Here is a 24,409-nt window from a genome sequence, read left to right on the forward strand (position 1 = left end):
TATTTTCCCTGTAGACGAGCTTTGCGAGAAGAAAGCAAGGGGAGTTCGGACCTTCCTAGCACCACGGCCACTCCAACCACAACTACGTCCACGGTTACGACGACAACCACTGCATCTCCCACTGCCACTAGTCCTGTGCCAACCGTCCAAGTGCGAAGGTGAGCCTCATGTAACTTATCGTTCTTAAGGAATCTCATTATTCAAATTATTATTTCAGAAATGGCTTTCACGGCCGCAGATCTTACAATCACAGGAATAGAACCAGCTTTTGGGTGGTAGGCCGTGTGCATTTGGAGAGTTTCACCCAGACGTGCCATTTGGGCTCATCAGCTGGATTGGCACACCCCTCCAGGACTCTGCTTAGCAGTGGCAGACCAACTGAGTGGTCCTACCATGTAACTCCATGAGGAGTAATATGTTTGGAAACGGAGAATTCACTTCTCCTTTAGCAGGGCAGCACTCCCTATTTGCTAACACGGTGGGACATGCAGCTGATGAGCCCAAATGGCACGTCCGGCCGAAACTCTGCAAATGCACATGGCCTACCACCCAAAAGGTGGTTCGATTCAAATTATTATATTCTTAAGTTACATCTTATTCCTGTATCTATTTCAAGGAAAAGTATTTCTTGTTGAATGATAGATTTTTATGGATGCGTCGCTTTCCTATGATCAGAGTAACTCACATTTCTAATTGTTAAAATGGTGCAGTGTGTCCTAGTTTCACTGAACAATTGATGGCTTATTACATCTGTCCAGTTTGTAGGCTTATTCTTATTTCAGTATGTGAAGATTGTCCTTCTCTTTTTTGTGTTTTCATGTTAGTGCTTCTCTCCTCCTTTGTTACTCCCTCTTCCCACACTAACCAGTCAGTGTTTATCCTGATATGAGCTTCTTGCCAAGTTCCTAGTCTATCATGAGATTTCGACAGTTTAGGTGTAAAATTAGTAAGAACTTCAAAAAAGGGGGGATGAGGAATCCTTACGGATAATCTCGTTAGGAACACAAAATTGCGGGAGTTCGGTGAGTTGTACCACCTTCGGTGATGCTAATTATTATAATTCCAGAATCTTGGTAAAACTAAAATTGTTTCTCCAAGTGTCATGTTTCATTAAATAAATCGTGTGATAACCTTTGAATGAATTTCCAAGGTTAATGCCTTAATTGAAAACTGCGAGTTCTAATGTCAGTTTGTTTTTTAACTTTAGCCCTGGATTGTATTTACAGAGTTAAAGCTTCTTTAAATTTTCAGTTCAGTGGCACTCCATGTCCACTAACATTTTGTGCACAGCAGTCTGCGCTGTCAGATTGTCAATTCAATGGCTAGGCAGGGGTCTTAAGACAGTCAAGTAGGGAGGAAGAATCTCAAGATTTCCTGATGGTTGACCGGTTTGAATTTAAGCAAGTTGTAATTTATCTGCCTAATTATGTTTTTACTCGTAGCCAGCTGTATGTGGCGTTCACTCGGATAAAGGATGCAAGAGATGTACAGGTAGTGAGTAAGGTGATGGTGGTGACATGGATGATCAACAACGAACATATGTACACAAATACTATTGCAGAATGATGCACCATCTAGGCTGCTTTGCTGATTTTATCAAGAACAAGTAGGTTGGTTTCTCAGTTCATTGAAATGTATTAAAAAATTATCAATAAATTGGGGCCTCAACTAGCTGCTAATTTAATTTTTAAAATAAGAAAAGTAAATTGAGAGGGGTTTTGAAGAATTTCTTGTGATATCACCCGTCATACCCATTAAATTTCATGAATGACTTACTACTGGAGGCATTTCAATTGGTGGACAAAAAATCAATCTGAGCTTTGCTGATGACACTACTCTGTTTGCCAGCAGTGAAGTTGTACTTGAAGACTTGCTCGCAAGGGTCCATCCATCCATTATCTAAAGGCTAAGCCTTGTCGCTGCAGCCACATCCCACGGTCTTCAGCAGTCCTTTTCATCGTGACATAGGAAGCAAAACCCAGCTGAGTGATTATGTTCCTATGGTCATGTCACGTCTCGCAAGGGTAAAGGGCACAAATTATGTATATGGACTTGAGATCAACTTAGGTAAGTCCAATTTATACTAATCAATCAAGCAACTCAATCAAGCAGCAGGCCTAGCTCAAAGGTTGTATTAGGGAACTGGAGTTTGCTAAGGACTATGTCTACCTTGGTTCAAAGATCTCCGGTACAGGAAGCTCTGATCGTGAGATAAGGAGACTGATTACACCAGGACGAGTCGACATGAATAAGCTAACCAGGATCTGGCAGAATAGGGATATTACGAAGAGCACAAAGGTCCACGTGGTAGAAACACTTGTACTTTTAGTCGTCAACTGTGCATGTGAGACGTGGACCCTCAAGGCTGGTGACAGCTCATATTGACGCCTTTGAGATGTGGTGTTGGTGCACAATGCTACATGTGCCCTAGACAGAAAGAACAACAAATTCGGCCGTCATTGCAGAGCTCGACATCTCCAGAGGATCCTTCAGTTTTTTGGCCATATTTTTAGAAGAGAGGGTGAGAAACTGGAAAAAATGATGATGCAAGGATAAATCAAGGGTAAAAGACAGCACAGAAGGACAAAACCAGCAGATGGTTAGATCAAATAAAAAAAATGATTACAGGTCTGTCTTTTCAGCGGCTTCTTAGAGAAGTAGAAAATGGTCAAGGGTGGCAGAAAATTACAAAACATGCAACATAATGGAGTCACGACTCTCATGACATGATGACGACGACGACGACTAATGAGAAAGAATAGGATGTGTTGTATTAAGCCATTGATAGGTTACATTGCAAACTTAGAAATTGATGTAAATCAAATGTTGAAGAGGTCAGCTCTGAAAATATTTCCTTTTTATTCTTTTTAAAAATATTTTGTATTAGCCAAGTAAATATTCTTGAATGTTCTCACCTTAAACTGATGGTAACATTTTTTTGTGTGTGGCTTTGTTTCTTCAGTCTATTACTTAATGAATATGCATAACATTATAGAGTCTATGTTAAAGAACAAAGTTCTAATTTTACTTTGTACAAGTTAAAAGCATACGTCAGAGTGTTGATTAAGTGTTGCTACTGTCCTCGGTTGAAGCTTCATGAAGCAGAAGCACTGTTACGATTTTTCCACCATTTGGCACTGTAGAATGTCCTCCCCCCATGTTTCCTACATGATTCAAGCAAGAAGGTTAACAACACTTCTCCATTCCTTTAAGCATGAATGTTGTAAAATATCTTACTGTAGACCCAAACAGCTTCTCTCTGTGCAGGTCAGTATGAGAGAAGCTCCTTGTTACCTAACTCGTTCCTCAATCTTTTACATTGAGTGCACGTGTTAGGATGTGTGTGGTGAATACTTTACTGTATAACACTGTCAATATACTATGATCTTGAGCATTACTCAGACTGATAATAGGAGTTCTCCCGGTCTATGGGGTATGGTCTAGGTTGTGGAAGCTCCCAATGTTTCCTTGAAAAGCTCTCTTTCAAGAGGTGCATTGTATGTGTTATTTCTTTGTGAAACTTTCTGAACTTCATGAAACGTTAATTTGCCTGTTAGTACAAAAAACAATGCCCAGGAGGGTAAATATGTTGCAGAAGGAAATGAATGGAAGTTTATTATAATTCAAGGACAAGATAAATACTGGGTGACCACAATTAAACTGACTCTATTCAGCATGGCACAGTACAGGTTGTAATAATCATAGGAGCCGGACCTTTTGTAGATATACTAAGTAACGTGCTCGCAAATTGTGCCACGAAAATTGTTAGTTCCAAGTCTTGCCACCAGGCGAAAATACGGCGCTGCAAGAAAATGACAGATAATGTGTATGATGTATGGACTTTGCATATTTAATGCAGTAGAAGCAAGATGTCTGTACATGGATTGTTTGTCCATTAGGCATCTTCCAGATAAGAGAATATTCCAGCACTTGCAGAAGCTACTGCGAGACAGGATCGTTTAAAAAGCGAGTGAAAAACTGGCAGAGAGGTTAGTGTCTGAACTATTGCCCTCAAAGATCAGGTTTTGGAACTTACTGAAGAAAATACAAATGTATGCAAGATGGTTGTCAGGAAATATCAGATACCTGGTATGCTTGAAAGAGGCGGGATTCTTCAAGGCGACTGCTGCGTGCTTGCTTTCAAGCTTCAGGTGGACATTTTGAGAGTCTGTTGTAATTGTAAGAATCTCTGCTGTTACTGTAGTAAAACTGATAAGATAACTCAGAAACGTGATTCAGTGGGACTCGTGTTCATATACAGTTTTCTCTTTATTTTGGTGTTTTCTATCTGCATAGTATTTATTGTAACACACAATACAGTATATTGTCTTTCGGCATTGGAGCTCATTGGGGTGTTTTGCAATTGGAGCTTCAGTTGAAAACACACATGCCTGTCTGGACATCACAAACACAAAAGTTATCAAAGTCACAATGTTATAATCAGCTAATTGAAGATATCAGACATACAGTTGTTATACAGCACAGAGGATACTGTTTAGGTCTGCAGTGATCCAATTGTTATTATTGTAGAACTCTGTGTACAGTGTTAGATGTGCCCTCTTTTCATTGTTTTTATTTTTATATCTTACATGTATTTTCTGTTGGTCCTTGCTTAATGAGTGGCAGCTATGCTCTTGAAATGTGCTGTGGTATTTTTTAAGTTATTTTTATGTTATTTATAATGAGTTATTTCCATTCATGGAAGATTGGTATTCACCAACTCTAATTTACTGTTGTTGCAGCTAATATGTATACTTCAGCTTTTCGTAAAGGTAGTTCCATTTTTAGATGGGCTACTGAGAAACTCCTGAATTTATATAAAAGTTAGTACCAAAGTGATTTCCAAAATTAGTTCTTGAATTGGTATTTTCCTCAAAAAAGTCAACCAGGAGGGTGAAAAAAACCTCTTAACTCTTTAACCATTAAAGATATAAAGTTTAGTCTTTATTTGAATTTCCAACCCAGAAAAATTGCAGACTTTCTGTTTCAAATCATAAATTCAATTAACTTAACCAAGTCTTGGATCAGTAATGAATCAGTAATATGAATGAAGAAAGCTGCTAAAACTGCCCCCTAAAGACTGATGTTTTATGAGAACCTCTTCTGAATGACTGAATATAGATTGACATCAGTGCCTTGTCTATGCAACCATTGTTCTCAGTCCTCAGCTCCTCGTTTCATTTCATAGCAGGAACCATAATGAAGACTGTGTGGCCAAGTCTTGAAGGAATTTTTTCCTCAGTCATTTTCGACTTTTCTTCCCTGCGATTTTCCCTTCCAGCAGATTGGTAAGAAAGGTATTATGTTACAAGATATGGCCAGTGAATTCAACGCTGGCCTGGCTGGCATCAGTTTGTAGAAGGCCTATGCTAGGATTGCAGCGAAGTCCTTAAAGGTAGCTTCGGCAGAGAAGGAGACCTCCGGAACAGTGCAGTTGATGGATGAGGCATTCCAGGGCACGATCCGCTGCCTTGTAAATGAAGCTGGGAACTACTAAAAGCTAAGGGAGTTTATTCTGATAGAAAAACCCTTGGCTGCATTAGGAATAGCATGTCAGATGAAGAGGAGAAAGAGGGATGCCTTTCAACAACTATAGAACAAGGTTCAGGATGAGGCTTCTTCGTTCCCACACCCGGTCTGCTGGAATGGAGAATCGTTGATGACCAGACTCACTTGGGGGTCCTGTATTTGCCATTCAGCACGTCCTAGTTGAGAGCATTTGACTTTCCTCTAGTCTGCATTGGTTTAAGTTCTCTCCAGGTAGGGAGAGTGAAACTTGAATTCCAGTCTTGTGATGATGAAATGCCATTATTACTTTTTCAAGGTGTACATAAAGCTAATTCTTGTATTTTGAAGAAAAGATTAATTTTCATGAGTGGTTTGCTGTAATGATACGATCTCCATCTAAAAAGCAATTGGAATATTCATTAGTTAATATCAATCGAATAATCAATCGAGTGATCAGTTGTCAATATGGACCATAATGAAATTCATAACTTATGATATAATTTTTGTTCTAACGAACACCTTGAATTATGATGATCAGATCTTTGCAATTATGGTGGTGTAATGACCTCTTGCAAAGGAACAGGTCTGATGGATTTCATTACAGTGTCAGTTAATATTCATAAATTTTCATTTAGCTTGTTATCCCTTTTTTTTAAATAATCTTGTCTGTACTGTAGGAATGTAGTGCCTTCTACCCCCATAGTCCAGAGTATTCTGAAAATGTGAGAGTTACCTCTGGCACACTTCATTGTCAGCTGCCACTCTGTCCCCACTGTTGTAATTTGTTCTTAAGAAATCATGTTTTATTTTCCTTCTTGTAATATGAGTATGTACCAGTGGGATTTTTTTTCCTGCTTCTCTTGCTGCTTGGTGGTGGGAGTGGGCAAGTGGATGTGCACAGCATGAAGTTTTTATCAGAACAGGAAAAATGTGAAGTGGAGAGAAGTGAGCCCCATGAACTAGGGAAAGGAGGAGGATGTACAACGATCTCTAGCCAAGGAACAGTTGTTATCGATGGTATTAGTAGTTAAGACATATTTTCATTCCTCTAGCGTTGCAGGCTTGCGATTTCATCTGGCGAGCACTCCATAATAATCTAAGACTTCAGCCATATATTCCAAAATTCATCACATTTAATTTCTGAGCAGTCTAACAAATTATTTCCTAATTGCATGTTGTATATTTACTCCATTAATCTTCCAGCATCCCAGCACAGGTTGTTCTGCTGTTGACAGGTGTGGTCTAATTTTAGCATATCAGAAGGTGATCTTTGTCCATTTGTAGAATTCTGCTATTTGCATATTGTACAGGAAATGCTATTAAAATTTTTAAGTCGTTAAAGATACGTTGCAAGACATTCACGACTAGTTTTGAGATGAATATTTGCTACTGCTTCTTTCCTTGATTTACTTTTGTTAATTTCCAAGTGCAGCACGCATGGATGGATAAGGCAGTTATCGTTATCATATCAGAAATACCGTTTACACAGTTCAATTATGCATTCTAAACTAAATAAAGTACGAGTTTAACACAGATATCAAAGCACATCAGATCAATCTAGCAACATCAAAGTGCATTCCATGTTGAATGAAAAAGATCATCTGCAGTGCAGGAAGATGGACACATTGAACACTGGAGAATATGCTGCATTCGTTTGTTCTTCGCTACAGTCACATTTGATGTTGCTAGCATCGACATAGCCCCATCTTGCTAGGTTGACTTTAGATCCCCACTCCTATCCTCAATCTGTCGAAGGACTTCCAGACAGACCAGTCTTCATGACATCTAGGTAAACATTCTGCTACTCATCTGTCCTGGGATGACGGGGACCTTGACTTTCCAAATCTGTACTCTTGCAGTGTTTGGTGATCCAGTTAGTTTTTCAGACGTTCATAGGAAACTTTTTCTTGACTTCAGTCTCTGACCTGGAGGTGTATGGCCATGCAGGGGATAAGTACTTTGTTGCTCCACTCTAGTCCTCTGATTGTCTGCAACTACTTTCCTTCGAATACAAGACTGAGCAATCCCTGCAAGGCAGTGGAGTTTGTCAACTGGTGTAGAATTCAAGCAGCCAATCACTAGCCTTGTGGACCACATCCACCTGTCTGGTATGGGACGGTGAACAGAGCATGCATATTCTCAATGGAATGACAAAGTGGGATAAGGCAATGGTTGAATGCTTGTGTTTTGAGCTAGACAAGTTTCTTTTTGGGGTTGGTGTGGTCTGAAATGTTGTTTCTTTGTTTACTAGCGGGTCTGTCCTATATGAGAGGGTTCCCACTTGAACGATGAGTTACAATTTGACAATTTAACAATTAGAAATAAAGTTCTAGCTTTGTTTACTGATTTCTCAATCTCTGGTCCTTGACTGTTAATTATGATCATAGGTTTGAAAGCCACTTTCCCTTCTCTGCCTTCACTGGTTATTCAAAGACATGCAATGTGTGGAATAATGATAAACAGATACACACACATGTTCAAACCTGACGTTCAACAGCCCTGAAGATGGTTTTCCGTGGTTTCCCATTTTCACAGATTAAGGCCATGGTTGCCTCTTTCTCAGTCCTAGCCTTTTCCTATTCCACCATCACCTTAAGACCTGTCGTTTGTTGGTGCAACATAAAACAAAAATAAATAGCAAAAAGAAAACACGCACATTACATTTGTCTGGTTGCCTCTTGTCCCAAACCCTTTCATGAAGAGAACATACTGTTCTATGAGCAGAACTTCATTGTGTATCAGGTTATATGCCTGTCAAGTGATACAGTAGGTTAATAGAAAGGTTCCCAGTTCAGACTTACAGTAGCAGCACAAACTCACAGACGAACAATGCTCCTGCTTAGTTTTATTATTTGTATAGATTGTGATGAATTAATTTGCTAGTTACTCGAACCTAGCCTTTCTGATGTAATTGCGCAGGGCTCATTTCTCTCCGAAACCACATTGATGTTGAACGATCCTGCCATCAGATAACAGCATGTGTCAAGGAGTACAAATACAGTAAATCTTCCAAGATTTTTAAATATTGAACCTCACAGAATGGTTCAGAGACCTATAGATTTTGTACTGCTCAGTTAGTCACAAGAGAGCAAACTTCTGTTTTATTTTCAGGTATCATTTGTTCTATTTATTTTTCTTATTTTGAATACCATGGTAAATGTTTGTTGTTGTATTGTTGTACTTGATCCAATGGCTATAATTTTCAGCCCACCCAAGGGCAGTGTTGCCACCACACCAACTACACCCACTACTCCTGGGGGAAGTAAGCTAAGCCCGGGCAACATCTTTAAGAATTTCTTCAAGTGCGTTTACTTTTTCTCTTGGTTCTTCCTTTTTCTCGTGCATTTTTTGGTTTGATTTTATAGATACTTCAGTTTCCCCTTATCGTTGCAGTGTTTGTGTGTGCACGTGAATCTTTGAATGTTTCTTGTTTTGCTTATCTTGAAGCTTTATCAGCTTATAAAGCTTCAAAAGGTGCGAGACTCATCAGGAAAGAGAAGTGGGTGTTTACTGTGTTCAGGACCACCTGATAATTTGATGATTATAGACTGATATCAATTCAGCGACATTTGAAAGTTGAACACGTGTATTTTTAGTCATTTTTGAGCTCAATACTGTGAATAACAACTTGGTATTGCCTGCTGTCTCTATGATCCTTTGATTCATGAAACTTTCGTATCAGTAAATTACAAGGCACTTCTCAAATGAGATGCCATAAATTCTGCTGGCCTATAGTGGTTTCTCTCTTGGTCTTCACCTACAACTACACAATCTGGCAGCAAATAAGTGTAAATGAGAAAATGTGAGAAAAGTGACTATGTATTGTGGGTAGCACTGGCACAGTTTCCTGGAGAGCAGACAGTTCCACAGTCGATGACAAGTGCTGAGAGAAACACAGGAGCAATGCTGGCTGAACAGACTAGCCACAAATATGAAGCTTGCCCAACTGGACTAGATGCTGCATATAACCAAGTGTTTGACGATTCAAAACGCAGACCCTGCACCTGTAGGGGAGAAAAGCTTAAAAGAAATGGATGATTTCGTGTACCATTCAGAATTACCTGTGAGGTATAATAATTTAATTCCTGGACTGTACTTCCTACACTCTTTTCTAGCATCATTGTTGTTACCCGCCAAAAGCAGTATGACCCAGCTGCGACAAGTCACTGCACTAAAAACCAGCTTGTTTTGTACATCGAGAGTGTTGCTACACTTCCATTTGTTACTACACCATCTCTCTGCTGTTTAGTAAAATGCAGTGTTCTCCTCAGGAATTTTCATCAGCCAGTTGGCAGGAATGAGTAGCCTGGTGGGGAATTCTACTTAAAAAATTGAATACGATAAAATATAAATTTATTTCTCTCAGGGCATTAACATTAATATCAGATAGGTAAACATTAAGTATTATCATGAACAAGACAAAAGAATACACTCATGTTCATAAAAACCGGAACACCTTGAAAGACCAATTCTAGTTCATATTCACAGTATATTCTGAAGAAATGATTAGCATTTGAACCATGTTGGCCCTCAGGTTCAAGATCCACATCTATATCTCGGTGCACCACCACCGACTGCGGCTCTCGTTGTCGCTATAAACCGAAGGTAATGGATCGGTGTGATTTGGTCAGACGTGCAGGATGCGAGAACTGTACAGTCAGTTGAATGAGTTTGAAGGAGGGCGTGTTATTGGCATGAGAGAACGTGTTGCATCTATCCGGGAAATTGCTGCTCGTGTGGGACAAAGTGTGTAGGCAGTGCAACGGGTGTGTACAGAATGGTTCACAGAAGGCCGTAGAACACGATGAGATGGGTCTGGTCGCACCACCTAGACCACCCCGTGAGAAGATTGACACCTCATCCGAATGGCACTTCAGGACAGAACTGCGTCATCCTCGGCTCTGGCACAACAGTGAAACAGTGTAATACATCGTACGCTATCAGGAGTGACAGTCCGTCACCGTTTATTATGATCTGGGTTACCGGCGCTTCGTCCACTTCTCCGCACCTTTGACTAATGTGCATAAACGTGCTAGATTGCAATGGTGTATGGAACGACGTCACTGGGGACGGGAATGGCACCAGATAGTGTTTTGGATGAATCCATGTTCTGTTTGTCTGAAAATGATAGCCGCATTTTGGTTCACGGCAGACAGGGGGAGATGCATCACACTCAATGCATTTGCACAAGACATACAGCACCAACTCAAGGCCTTATGGTATGGGGTGCTATTGGGTATAACCACAAAACACAGTTGGTGCGTGTCCAGGGCACTGTGACCAATTTTACCTACGTGAATGACATCCTATGACCCATAGCCATACCCTTTCTGCATGACACCTCAGACGCCATATTTCAGCAGGACAATGTGGGACCACATGTTGCTGCATGAACACGTGCGTTCTTGCTGTCACAGGATTTAAGACTGTTGTCCTGGTCCGCCCGATCACTGAACTTGTTGCCTATAGAAACTGTTAGATATGGTGAAACGACGGGTGTGGCACTGTGACCCAATACCCACCACCAATGATGAACTGTGGAACCAGGTGAATGCAGGATGGGTGGCTATACCCCAGGGCGCCATTCACGCCTTATACACGTCGATGCTATCACACATGGAACAAGTTATCAGTGCCCGTGGAGGAGCCAGTACCTACTAGGCAACAGGACATATGCTGAACCTAGGTGACTGAAATGCTAATCATTTCTGCAGAACATACTATTGAACATGTCCTGTGAATGAAAACTATCAATCTCTAGTCTTTCAAGGTGTCCTGTTTTTTATGAACATGAGTGTATTTTGAACTTCTAGAGTTCTACTGCTCGTTCATAGTCATGTAACACCAGGGCATACTACTCGGTTGCTGTGGAGTGCCATACCGGCTTGTGACGTCATGTGGAATAGAGTGATCGTATGCGATTTTACGCTATTCAGATACCGCTTGCTCGCGACACTACATGATAGTCAAGCTGAACATTAAACTCCGATGTAATTGATGGAGTTATGCTAACAATAATGAAGATTCATCATTTAAAGAAACAGTTTTACAGTATTTACATTTTAATTTGGAACGCCTAGGGACTCAAATATGTATTAATATTATGTGACTAGCACATACCTAGGTTATGTTAGTCAGGCGGTCTGTAAAAGCTGCAGGGTGGTGCACCCATTATAAAGGTCCTGGGGAGAACACTGAAAATGGAGGATTTACATGAACAGCATGTTTCCATGAAATTCTGCTTCAAGCTAGGGAAAACAGCTTCCAAATGTTATAATATGCTGAGGAGTAGGGTGTGCAGTGTTCCCAAACATTTTGAGTCATTTTCCTTCTTAGGGGAGAAAAAACATCAATTGGTAATGTACATCCTGCTCCCGCAGTGTCCACTTCAATGCCAGAAATTATTGCAAAAGTACGTCTGACTATCCACGAAAGCAGTTGAACTCTGTTTTCCACGTCAAAGTTTCGAAATGTCTACAGGAGAAACAATTTGTGGTTCATTCACCATGACAGAAGTGCCTGCCCATCCGCTTTCTTGACTTTCGACCATTCCCAAAACTGAAAGTGCAACTGAAGGATTGAAGATTTGAGATGGTGAAAGAAATGCGAACTTAGTGACAGTCTGTTTGAACACGCTGTGAGAAAATTATTCCTGGTACTCTTCAGATTGTGGCAGCGGTGCTGCAATCGATGTCTAGCCTCTTTTGTGAGATAGGTCCAGGAATTTTTATTTTTTCACATCTTGCATTCTGTCGATGTAATTGGATCTATCCAAGATAAACCATGGAGTGTGTTCTTTCATGGAAGTAGCAGTACAAAGTGTTACTGAGATCAAAGCCTTTGGAATGCAAATTTGGAAAAGGGTGTTGTCAAGAATTGAGTGGATAGCAAGGAAATCAAATGAGGAAATTTAGCAGATGATTGCGGGAAATAGGACATAGACCAGTACTAAAAAAAAAATAATAATAATAATAATAATAATAATTTGTAGGCCACACTTTCAAACATAACAAACTCCTACGTTTTTCAAGGCACAATATTTAATATTATTGTTATGGCTAGTAATAATAAAGCTGAGATAGAAATAACATAGTAACCAAAGGCTCTAACTTTTATGGTATCGTTAGACACCTACTATGGGATGAAAAGGTCCCACAAAGAACAAAAATGATCCTGAACAAGTCATATTTCATTTCCATCCTTACATTTTCTCTGGAAACATTCACACTAACATCAAAGGATTGTAGTAGGATTCAAGCCTGTGAAATGAAATTTCTTAGAGCTGCCCTTTTTAAAAATAAAAATAAAAAGACTTGATCACGTGAAAAATGAGATCCGATCTAATCTAGGTCTAAATGAATCAATGGAGGAAAAACTTAAGTCATCTAGACTTAAATGGTTTGGGCATGTTAAATGAATGGAGCCATGTGCTTATTTGGAAAAGTGAATAACAGGTAGAAGACCAAGAAGATGGATGGACCAACTGAGGGATGATGTTGAGAGGAGAGGATGGAATTGGGAATCTGTCATGGACAATAAAATCTTTATTAATAGGCTACTAGGGGCTCGTTTTCAGACACCCTACCCGGCTCGCTGGAAGGGCAAACCGATGATGATGATTATTATTTACACTAACAATATAAGGATAATGGACACCATTTGGAAATAGTGGATTCATTTTTATGGCCACACAACACATATAGCTCGTAGAGATTGACCAAGTGGATCTTTTCCTACTTTGTAAACAAGAAAGCAAAGGGACCCGGTTCATCGAAATTGAAAAAGTCCTTCAAGAAATAGGGATCACACATGAAGACATCTAGGAACATGTTCCTATCCAGCAGAAAGTTTGAGCATACCAACAATTCCAAGAAAAGCCAGAGTTGAAAACAGGCAAGAAGTGGACTGATGAAAGAAAGGAAGCTCACAGAAAGCGAACAAAGGAATACAGGGAAAGAATTAAAGCTCAAGGATGCAAACGGTTGAAATAACGTCCACAGCCGCCAGAAACAGAGCAGAACAGAACCAACAATATATGGTAAAAATGTATTTTGAAAATGTTAGTAAACTTATGGAAAGTCCAAATTATGAACAGATGACAGCAAGTGGTGGTGAATGTTACAGCGACAAGGTAGAGCATTTAATGACTGATGAAGAAGCTAAACCATTAGATTGCCATCTGTAATGCACACAATGTTTAGGGCTGATGACCTTAATATTTAACCTCTGAGAACAATGATTGTCATCGTCATGTTAATGCCATTTGTAGTTTATTGGTGGAAAGAAAATTTTGCATTTGTAAATTGCATATTGTTATACTGTGATTTACAGTAATCTTTTTTTTTTTTTTTTTTTTTTTTTTTTTTTTTTTTTTTTCCCCATACCATTTTAAGATCTCTCTTAATTTGTAACATAACCAGAGAAGGATTTGATATCTAAAAGCAAGTGCATAGGAACATGAAAAGTTTTACTTTCAAATGAGTGTTGATGTTAATATCTTTATTGTTCAGTATTGCACAAGAGGATTGAAAACAAACAGTCCTTTGCAATAATATGTTCAAGAGTCATAAATCATATTATAGAAATCCTGGTTTTCATTTCCAAGATAAAGCGTAATCTCTACCAACTGTTTCCTCAGTATTATTTCCAGAAAATGTCTTACGGTGTTTTTTTACTGGAGGACAGTTAGTGCCCTAAATTGTGGGTAGTTGTGTCGAGGAGTGTGTTCTTGTTGCCTACTTGGACTGAAGTATTTCACATACTAATGAGTCTCTTACTTTTGCTCTTGAGTTACGATTTGAATGGCTGTGCTGTCATAATTGAGCTGCTTGAGTGCGAGTGTTCCGAGGTTTATCTCTCTGCTCGGTGGTGATGCATGTAACTGAAATTGTGTTCTATTGCATTTGTTATTTTGTGTTTTGTTGCAATGTCTCTAATTTGTGATATATTTCTTGTGTGTTGTGCAGTGGCTGAACTTTTTGAAGGGCTGATTTGTATTGTTTGTTGCCTTGAGAATCAAGCTTTTCTTTGTTGCAGAAAGTTTAACATTGATTTTTTTTCATGAATTTTGTCTCAATTTTCTGTCAGTTGATTCATTTCTGGGCATTTTGGTTTCTTTACAAGTTTCAGTGAAGATGTAACTAAAAGAACATTTAAAAGTTCTTGGCCTCATTTTTGAACATTGTGCATTTTGAGATCGTGGCAGCTTGTTCAGTTTGGAGAGGGATTGAATGTTTCTCTCTAAAATGGGATAGGTTTATATATGGTTCTTACATTTCATGTTTAGAACTACAGTTTTAAAAGGAAGTTTATTATAGTCAAGAAATTAGAATTATGAAAACACTAGTTGGACTCAGTGCTACAGTTAAACAATTCAAAATTGTTTGTAGTCGATGTGGTGCATAGGATCCAGAAATATAATCATGTTGTTGATGTTATTGTCATATGGGATAGTTTGGTGTCATGATGTGGTGATGTAATATCTGTGCACCAGACATAAATGACACTAATATCCAATTTTTTTTTTTCTTCATGAAATTGAGGTTTTGAAATATGTTTACTGTAATTTCTGCACTCTTTTCTGGGGTGAAAAACACTATCTCCTACGCGCAATAAAATGCAAACTAGCCAGTTCAAGGCAGAAGGTACCAAGTTCAATATACTTCAAAAACAATTTAAAGAAATAATCAAAACTTTTTTAAAATTGACTTTACGTCGCACCAAAACAGATTGGTCTTATAAAGTAAACTCGTGTCCTCATCCTGAGGTGGTGCAGCTCTTTTTCAAGCACACCCCCAATGAAGGTGAGCTGCATGAACTACTTCAACCACATATCAGCCCTCCTGCCATTCGTAAATTTCTGACAGTACCGGGAATCGAACCCGGGCTTCCGAGGACGGCAGCTAATAGTGCTAACCATTACGCTACAGGGGCGGACATTGGTCTTATGAAGACGATGGGACAGCAAAAGGCTAGGAGTGGGAAGGAAGCAGCCATGGCCTTAATTAAGGTACAGCCCCAGCATTTACCTGCTGTGAAAGGGGAAACTACAGAAAACAATCCTCAGGGTTGCTGACAGTGCCATTCGAACCCACTATCTCCCGAATACAAGCTCACAGCTGCGCGCCCGTAACTGCAATAATCAAAACTTGAGAAGTGGATGTTAAAAAGTTTTTAAAATTGTATATAAGAAATTGTATTGTTGTGGAAATGAAGTGAACAGAGCCTTTCATTTTAAAAAAGTGGGCATGCTAAACAAACTCTGAAAGAAAAAAATTATTCTAGCTCTCCTGTAAAATTGCATGTTGGTGACATAGTGTGCTGTACTTCTTTCGGCACAGATATCATTTCCAGGGTGTTATACATCACTGTAGTCAGGTGATAGTGGTAATTATTGTTTTAAGGGAAAGAACAACTAGATGACCATCCTTTCTTGACAGTAATCAAAGGAAAACTGGGAGAAGTTCTGATCCTTCATACAATGGGTTTATCTGCGAAAGAATGGGAACGATATGGGAATGAAGGATATCCCACGCCTCACAAACCTAATACCATCACAGTTGTAATTGACCAAAAGAGGTCCAAAAGAAAATATGAATTTATAACTGTTCAGGTATAATTCTGTTATGTTGGATTTTTCTTCCTAGTGGTTTTACGTTGCACCGACGATGGATGGGATAGGAAAGGCCTAGGAGTTGGAAGGAAGCGGCCATGGTCTTAATTAAGGTACAGCCACAGCATTTGCCTGGTGTGAAAATGGTAAACCACGGAAAACTATCTTAAGGGCTGCCGACAGTGGGATTCGAATCACTATCTCCTGGATGCAAGCTCGCAGCCGCGTGCGCCTCTAACCGCACGGCCCAATCGCCTGGTTTTTCTCTCTCTTTTTCAGGAAGTTTCTAAATGTATTCATAAATTAGTTTTGACAGACTGAAGAACCTAACAGTTATACTTTACTGAATTGAAACTGAAAAGAATGGCTTCAGATGTCATAAAAGAATAGATGAAAGTAAGAAACATGACACAAAGAAGTGGAAAGCAATCCTAGAGTCAGCTAGGTCACAAACACGCCCTTCTTGCTGCCTTGTACAAGAGGCAGGAGGTAATTTATTCTATTAAACTTGTTCCTTAGAGTCAAATCTTAGGAAGAATAATTTTAATAAAGATTTGTCAGACTGTTGGTGTATGATACGTGGTTGAACTGACTTAACCCTTTTGATGCCAGGCTGTAATATAGTAGTTGCGCTAAGAATGCCAAGACAGTTTTAAGGAAAAATGTTTTATGTATATTTTTGGGTGTAAATCCCTGTTATTTTTTTTCATAGCAGACAGGTGAATAGAGAACATGCAAGTGTGACTGTAATTGCATTAGAGTTTCATTTTCTTCATTTAAAAGCATACAAGTATTTTATTATTTTTTGAAAACTTCAGTTTCAAAATTTGACTTAACTTTTAGTTTTATAGTGTATTTTTATCGTGGGTATGATACCTTTGTGAGAATATTCAGCTAATTTTGAATAAAAAACTAATGTTTTATGCAATTCTTGATACTAATTTTTGAGAATTATGAATTTTTACAAAATTATGCACACACAGGTTAAATACACAATAACCTCTTCATTATTTGAACACTTGTCAATCAATAAATTATTCGGTAATGAATCCCTTAATGTTAAAACCTTGCATATTTTAATCATCCTTCATGTACTTATCCATCCTTACACTATTGGAATTAAATAAACAAACGTATAAACAAACAAGATAACATAGAAGTGACACGAAGTGGCAGAGTGCAGGGCTTCCATGTGCAAAACATATGAGGGGTTGAAAGAAAGTTTTTATAAAACCTCACTGATATTGATATCAAATGTTATCAATATATTCGGAGAGTAAATGCTTCAGTCTTTCCAGCGGTATTACTTATGCTGCCATCATGCAGCAGGAATTGAAGATACAGGCGAAAGAAAAACGTGTCCAACAGATCGCCCCCCCTCCCCCCCCAGCATTTTTAGCAGCAGCTCCCATGGGCTTTGGATCAGCCACCTGGCACTATGAGTTAAAATAAATGTTTTGTCAGAAATTTGATAAAATTGGCCCAATGTAACATAAAAACTTTCCAGTCTGTCAAAGACACAAAAATGTCATTATAAATCTAACACTATAAACATACCTGTAAAAAAATCAAACCACTATTATACAAAGAATGACATGTATCTTTCTACAAGAACATCCTCAGATCTAGAAGTAAGTATAAATAACCACCTAATCGATACTTTATTAATGCCTCAGGCAAAATTGAATAAAATTAAAACTTACAGGACATGTTTCGACCACTTTTGTCTGAGGCATTAATAAAGTATCGATTAGGTGGTTATTTATACTTACTTCTTGATTAAACATCGATACGGTCATGAAATGGACAACTTGTAATTCTCAGATCTATCAAATCACTTAAATCGTGCATTTATATGTACAATATTGTTTACGTTGCGTAAACTTGTCTGTGATATTTAGGTGATGATATGAACAAAAATGATTTTATAAGTATTCAACCATCACCGTATTAACATAATGAAATACATCTGTACTTATTTGGACTGCCTAAGTTTCTATTATTGACAAGTTTATGCAACATAAACAATACTGTGCATATATATGCATGATTTATGTGATTTGATAGAATCTGTGGATGTTCTTGTAGAACGAAACATGTCATTCTTTGCATAATAGTGTATTTTTTTACAGGTATGTTTATAGTTTATATTGAAATTTTTGGGTGTTGGTCATGCTAAAAAGTTTTTGTTACATTTTACTAAGTCAACACAGGAAAGTATGGCTTCTTTCTTAACAAAAAAATTGGCTTAGTTCCATGTTATAAAACAAATCGTATTAAACAGTACATTGTAATATCAAAGTATATATGGAAACAAGATTGAAATTATCTCTTCCACAAATTTTTTTAATTTTTTGCTTACCAGTTTCAGTCGTTAGAGCAAACTGGTAAGCAAATAACAATTTTCAGTGGAAGAAATAATTTCAACCTTGTTTCTATATATACTTTAAAAAATCGTGGTTTTTCCATATCAGTAGCAGTGAATTGTATCGCAATATAACGTGTGATATAAGGTGTTATTTGCAAGCACACGGATCTTATTGCTCTGTTGTTCCTAAAACCTTGCAGTGACTTGCTAGATATGTCTTATCGACTTGTGAATTGAATATACAGATAAATGTCCTTCTATAAGCAGTGATTTGCTCATGAACATTCTGTTTAATTACTGTATGCTCAGAAATGAATTAGCTTAGCCTGTATTATTCTTGTTGCATGCAAATGGTAATCTTCAGGGATATCATTTAAAAGGAAATGGTATATTATGTAAGGCATGCATATTATTTATTGATGGTCATCTCCTCTTGTTTTTGTTTTCTGTTAGCTGGCAACTGTTGCAAAAATTATTGGCTGTTGATGTTTCTTGGCTGAGAGATTCTGTGTTGTTCAGTGATAAGGAGAATTGTTGTAGAAGGAAGAATATAACATGCTACTACTGAAGGCGGAATTATAAACTTGATTCACGTTTAAGTTTTATGTTCCAAGTACTGGTAGTGTTTGAACGAACTGCAACTTCATTGTTAAAACAAGCTCTTGTCTGTTTAAATTGAGGAATGGCCTAGATAATTTGATTGTTATGATGAGGATTAACTATGCCTGCAGGCAAGCAGATTGCTGCGGATACAAAAAGGCCCAGCAGCGGCCGACAGAAGGTGGAATAATAACAGAAAAACAGTAGGAAGAGGTAGGTGAATGGTAGAATGGTGTCAGAAAACAAGGTGGCTGAGCTGAGTGGCTCAAACGGTTGAGGTGCTGGCCTTCTGACACAAAGTTTGACAGGTTGGATCCTGGCTCAGTCTGGTGGTATTTGAAGGTGCTCAAATGCATCGGCCTCATGTCTGTAGATTTACTGGCACTTAAAAGAACTCCTGCGGAACTAAATTCAGACACCTCGGAGTCTCCGAAAACCGTGAAAGTAGTAGTTGGACGTAAAGCAAATATTATTATTATTATTATTATTATTATTATTATTATTATTAGGAAACAAGGTGAAATTCTTTACGTTTCACGGAGAATTTTGCCCCACATATTCAGAAGGAAATCTCGTCTGTTCATGGGCAAGACTTCTCTAATAATGAAGCTTTGAATTTCAGAATGCTTTACTGCTTTACCGTTGGTCTATAGCAAGTAGTACTCTCAAGATGGCTCTTTGTGCAGAATCCGTCCAACCTCCAGTTAAGGTTATTTTTATCTCTTCTACCACATTACTGCCTGATTCATCCGAGGGCCTTTCTCTTCACTTCACACGCACATATGATGAAACAGACATCTTAATTGGAACTCGGAAGGCTTGCGAACAGTGAGTCATCTAGTGGCGAATGAGAGTACCACTTATTATAGACTAATGGTAAAGTGTTCTTAAATTAAAATCTTCATTATTAGAGAAGTTTTGCTCGTGAACAGACAAGATTTTCTTCTGAAGACGCGGAGCAAAGTTCTCTGCGTATTGTCAAGAATTGCTAGTTTTCTGACAGAGCATAAGCCCAAAAGCTTATTATCATGGTCTAAAAAAATAAAAACCACCACCAAACCCCATGGTGAAACTGCCCAAAGCCCTGCAGATTATGAGGTGTCGTGTGGTCAGAACGACTAATCTTCTCGGCCGTTATTCTTGGCATTCTAGACCAGGGCCACCATCTCGCCGTCAGATAGCTCTTCAATTTTTATCACGTAGGCTATGTGAACCTCATAGTGTTAGGAATGTTTCTTTTGACGCATGGGTCTGAAATGGGTGTTCCTTTAGTCTGAACTCAGGCAATTGCTGAGATTGCACATATTTCAAGTTTCATGACATCTAAACCTAGTAAGCATGTCTTGCATTGAAATAATTATAACAGAACCCATTATACCATGGTTGTTAATTCCTATTTACAAGATATGTTTAACTGTGGATAAGACATCTCAAACCCTTAAAACTAGACCAACAGACACACTGAGACAGGTTAGGGCTACCATATTTCTGAAAGAGAAAACGAGAACAACTTCAGCATTTTAGCAAAACAATTTTACCTTAGATGTGCGACTTGCTAGATGAAGGTGGTCCACTGTGGGCTCCCCTATGTACCATGTGTTTTTATTTATTTATTTATTTATTTATTTATTTATTTATTTATTTATTTATTTATTTATTTATTTATTTATTTTTTGAGGATGCAGGTTTTTGTATGATACCTCCATAATTCTTTATTCGTTAATAAAAATTACTGTAACTGTAGTTAAATTTAATTTTTAGCAAGGATTCCACACTTTCCATTGTCATGCTTTCTCTTTATTTTCGCCAACAGTTCTTCGTAAGTCTTTCTATACATACTGATTTTCCAGGTAAACACTATATGTATTCGAATATTGATGAATATTGGCCATTCTTGTTCTGTACTTAACATCTCTTCAACACGTACTATATGTACATATACATAACATGACCTGATAGTCATTATGATTATATGTATTCCACAGTTTTGAGGAAATTAAACATCAGTGACTTTAAGGAAACTGAAAATCCTGACCCATTCCCAGGACAATTCTGAGAGTTTCATTTCATCCAATTAAACTGATTTTAAATTAAGAATTTTATTTACCAAAGACACTTCAACAAACAAGAAGTCTATATTGGGTTTTAAAATTAGAACTAACTTGTGAATTGATGTTATTGGCTGAAGTTTTAAGCTCCAGCCACAATGAACTGTTATTTGACAGCCTTGTTCAATTGAATTGGAGAGTCAGAAAAATTGTTTTCTAACCAAAGTTTCATATATGATATACTAGTACTGTTGAACGAAGTCCAAACATTTCACTTAGAAATATCCTCATTTTACAAATTGTCACAAAATTTAGAAATTAAAGTTGTTAAGTAGAGGTTCACAGAAAGAAAGAAAAAAAAAAAAAAAAAAAAATTGCAAAGACATAGTGCGTATTTTCATCTGACTCTGGACTTCTGTAAAATCTTGTAACAGTCTGGGATAAATGAGAACGTATGGTTGCTCTCTAGCTTACTAGTTGAAGCATTACTCATATGAACCGCTTGTCATGAAAATAAATTAGCCCTCAAGTTTGAAGTCCATTACTCTGTCTGTTGAATATTTATCTTTTATAACTGCATTGTACTTGAAATAGTCTTTCAACTTACTAAATCGTGTTGATGTATACAGTAAAAAATGGCCAACTTGACACAATGGGAACCGAGCCCAGAGTCTTTGAAATGCTCACAGTGGACAACTAATGCACGTAGCACCAGACCTGTAGCTCAATCGGGATAGCATCAGTTGGTCGCCTCCCACCCGTATCTGGTTGCCTATTCTTGGTCTCTACTTAACATCTCTTTGGTGTGTACTTATTGTACATATTTGAGACCACATAATAAGCTGAAAGTTCATTTCAGGCACTAGTATTGTTCTCTGCACGTCCTTGCTCTTAAACTGCCATATTTAATCGCGTGTATCTCGCCGTCAAGTATATCATGCAATCTAAGTTTTTAAATACAGTTGAGAGAAGAAAAGTAATCCCCATGTATATCTTGCATAGGTTGGTCTTCAGGTTTCATTATCGGCCGCCGGCATCGGCGGCTGCAGCTCATATCCGAGTAAACATATTCTTCAGCAGTTTACATTTTCACACTCTCAATGCTTTGTGTATTCACTGACTTAGCAAATGTCATGGGATAGTCACCTAATAGCTTGTGGGGCCTCCTCTGGCCCTGCGAACTGCAGTGAGACACCGTTGAAGTGAGTTGACAGGTCCCTGGTAGTCCTCTGGATGCAGCTGACACCAAATTGTTTGCAGAGCGGCCGCCAATGCTGGTCTGTTCGTGGGTGCAGGATCCATGGCACGGAGCCTGCGTTCCAGGACATCCCAGATATGCTCGATAGGGTTCGTATCGGGGCTCCTGGGTGGCCATGGCAGTCGTTGGACCTCCGCTGCATGTTCCTGGAACTATTCCCGGGCGACGAGGGAGCGATGTGATGGCGCGTTATCATCTTGAAACACCGCAGAACCGTCTGGGCGCTGGAAGGCCAAAAATGGGTGGAGATGGTGTCTGAGCAGCTCAACATACCGCGTACCATTCAAGTCTCTTCCAGAACAACTAGGGGGCCCATTTCATACCAGGAAAATGCACTCCAGACCATAACAGACACACCAGCGCCCTGCACCACACCTTCGAGACAAGAGGGATCCATTGCTTCATGTGTTCTGCGCCATACACAGTGCCTCCCATCGGCATGGTGCAGTTGAAATCGTGATTCATCCGACCATATCACGTTATGTCATTGTTCCAGTGTCCATCCCTGGTAATGGGCGACAAATGCGCGTCGTTGTGCCCGATGACGTTGGGTTAACAGTGGCGCCAGCTCCCATACCCCATAGAACCCATGTTCCTACGGATTGTCCACTGGAAGACGTGTCTAGCACTGCCTGTGTTGAATTGAGCTGAGATTTGTTGCATGGTTGCCCGTCTGTCGCTATTGACAATCCGTCTCAAATGTCGCCGGTCACGGTCATTGAGGGTGGCTGGACAGCCGGTCGTTCGTCTGTTGTGGACGGTGACACTCGCATTCAACCATTCACGGTACACCCTGGACACGGTTGATCGTGGGAAGCTGAATTCCCGCACCACTTCCGAAATCGCACTTCCCATCCGTCTGGCACCGACCACCATACCCTGCTCGAACAGTGTCAGCTCACGACGACGTTCCATGTTACACCTGTCACATGCACAGCCACTGCTCACAAGGTCTCCTATACAACTGTTGCTGGTACAGAGGGCGTGTGGTGCGCACACAACACACCTGCGCATCAGTGCTCCGCTATCCCATGACGTTTGCCCAGTCAGTGTATGTTTCATATGACTTAGTAGCTCAATTTTGGCATGAAACATACGTCCACACAGATCACATAGAATGGTGGGGGGAGGGCGGGGCTGAGCTATACAGGGCTTCCGTGCTTGTCGTTTATCTGATTCACATTGCCATCGTTCCTTTTCAAACACCGTAACTGATGTAGAAACAGTGTGGCACCAAAGTGTACGATTCTCAGCAAGCGTATCCTGGGATTGAGTGTTAATCCCAGCTCTTTTCATAGTATGCTTTAGCTATTTCTTGAAACACCTCACCGGGCGAGTTAGGAGCGCGCAGCTGTGAGCTCGCATACGGGAGATAGTGAGTTTGAATTGCACTGTCGGCAGCTCTGAAGATGGTTTCCCTGGTTTCCCATTATCACACCAGGTAAATGCTGAGGCTGTACCTTAATTAAGGCCATGGCCGCTTCCTTCCCACTCCTAGGCCTTTCCTGTCCCATCGTCGCCAGAAGACCTATCTGTGTCGGTGCGACATAAAGCAACTAGCAAAAAAGAAACACCTCAAAGGGGCTCCTTGAAGTCTTGTGGCAGAGCAGAGTTCACCATGTAGAAGTTGACGAGGAAGCCTGGTTTCACCCATGCAACGGACGTGTTCTATCGACATGATGGTAACCTCAGTGCTTATTGCATGCACTTTCTCAAAAACTGCAAGATTGGTGACACTGTCCTCCCATTTGATGTTCAACATGGATCTGAGGTTTTGCTCTAGCTTTTGATATCCTGATGGTAGAGGGTCCAAGTTTCACAACCATAAAGCAATGTTGATACGAAAAACAGCATGGTAAACCAGGATCTTGGTATGGTTTTGATTTAAAAGCAACAATAATGCATCCTGTGGTACGCATGCTCACGTACAATTCAAAGTCTAGCAATCTCAGGTGGTTTGGATGAAAGGCAGGTAAGTACTTACAGTAGTAGTGGGTATTGCCTGTCTTAATGAA

General features: G+C 39.3%; 1 protein-coding gene across 2 annotated transcripts in view; it reads left to right on the plus strand.

The window, feature by feature from the left end:
• The window catches only part of Mbs (Myosin binding subunit), a 532,528-nt gene that overhangs the window by 280,991 nt on the left and 227,128 nt on the right, over window positions 1-24,409 (plus strand). For both annotated transcript variants that reach the window (XM_067156305.2, XM_067156306.2), the window contains exon 11: window positions 15-158. In XM_067156305.2, the coding sequence (XP_067012406.2) occupies window positions 15-158 (144 nt within the window). The remainder of the gene's footprint in view (window positions 1-14; window positions 159-24,409) is intronic.

This window comes from Anabrus simplex, chromosome 12, assembly GCF_040414725.1.
Source record: "Anabrus simplex isolate iqAnaSimp1 chromosome 12, ASM4041472v1, whole genome shotgun sequence".
In the NCBI taxonomy this organism is placed as follows: Eukaryota; Metazoa; Arthropoda; class Insecta; order Orthoptera; family Tettigoniidae; genus Anabrus; species Anabrus simplex.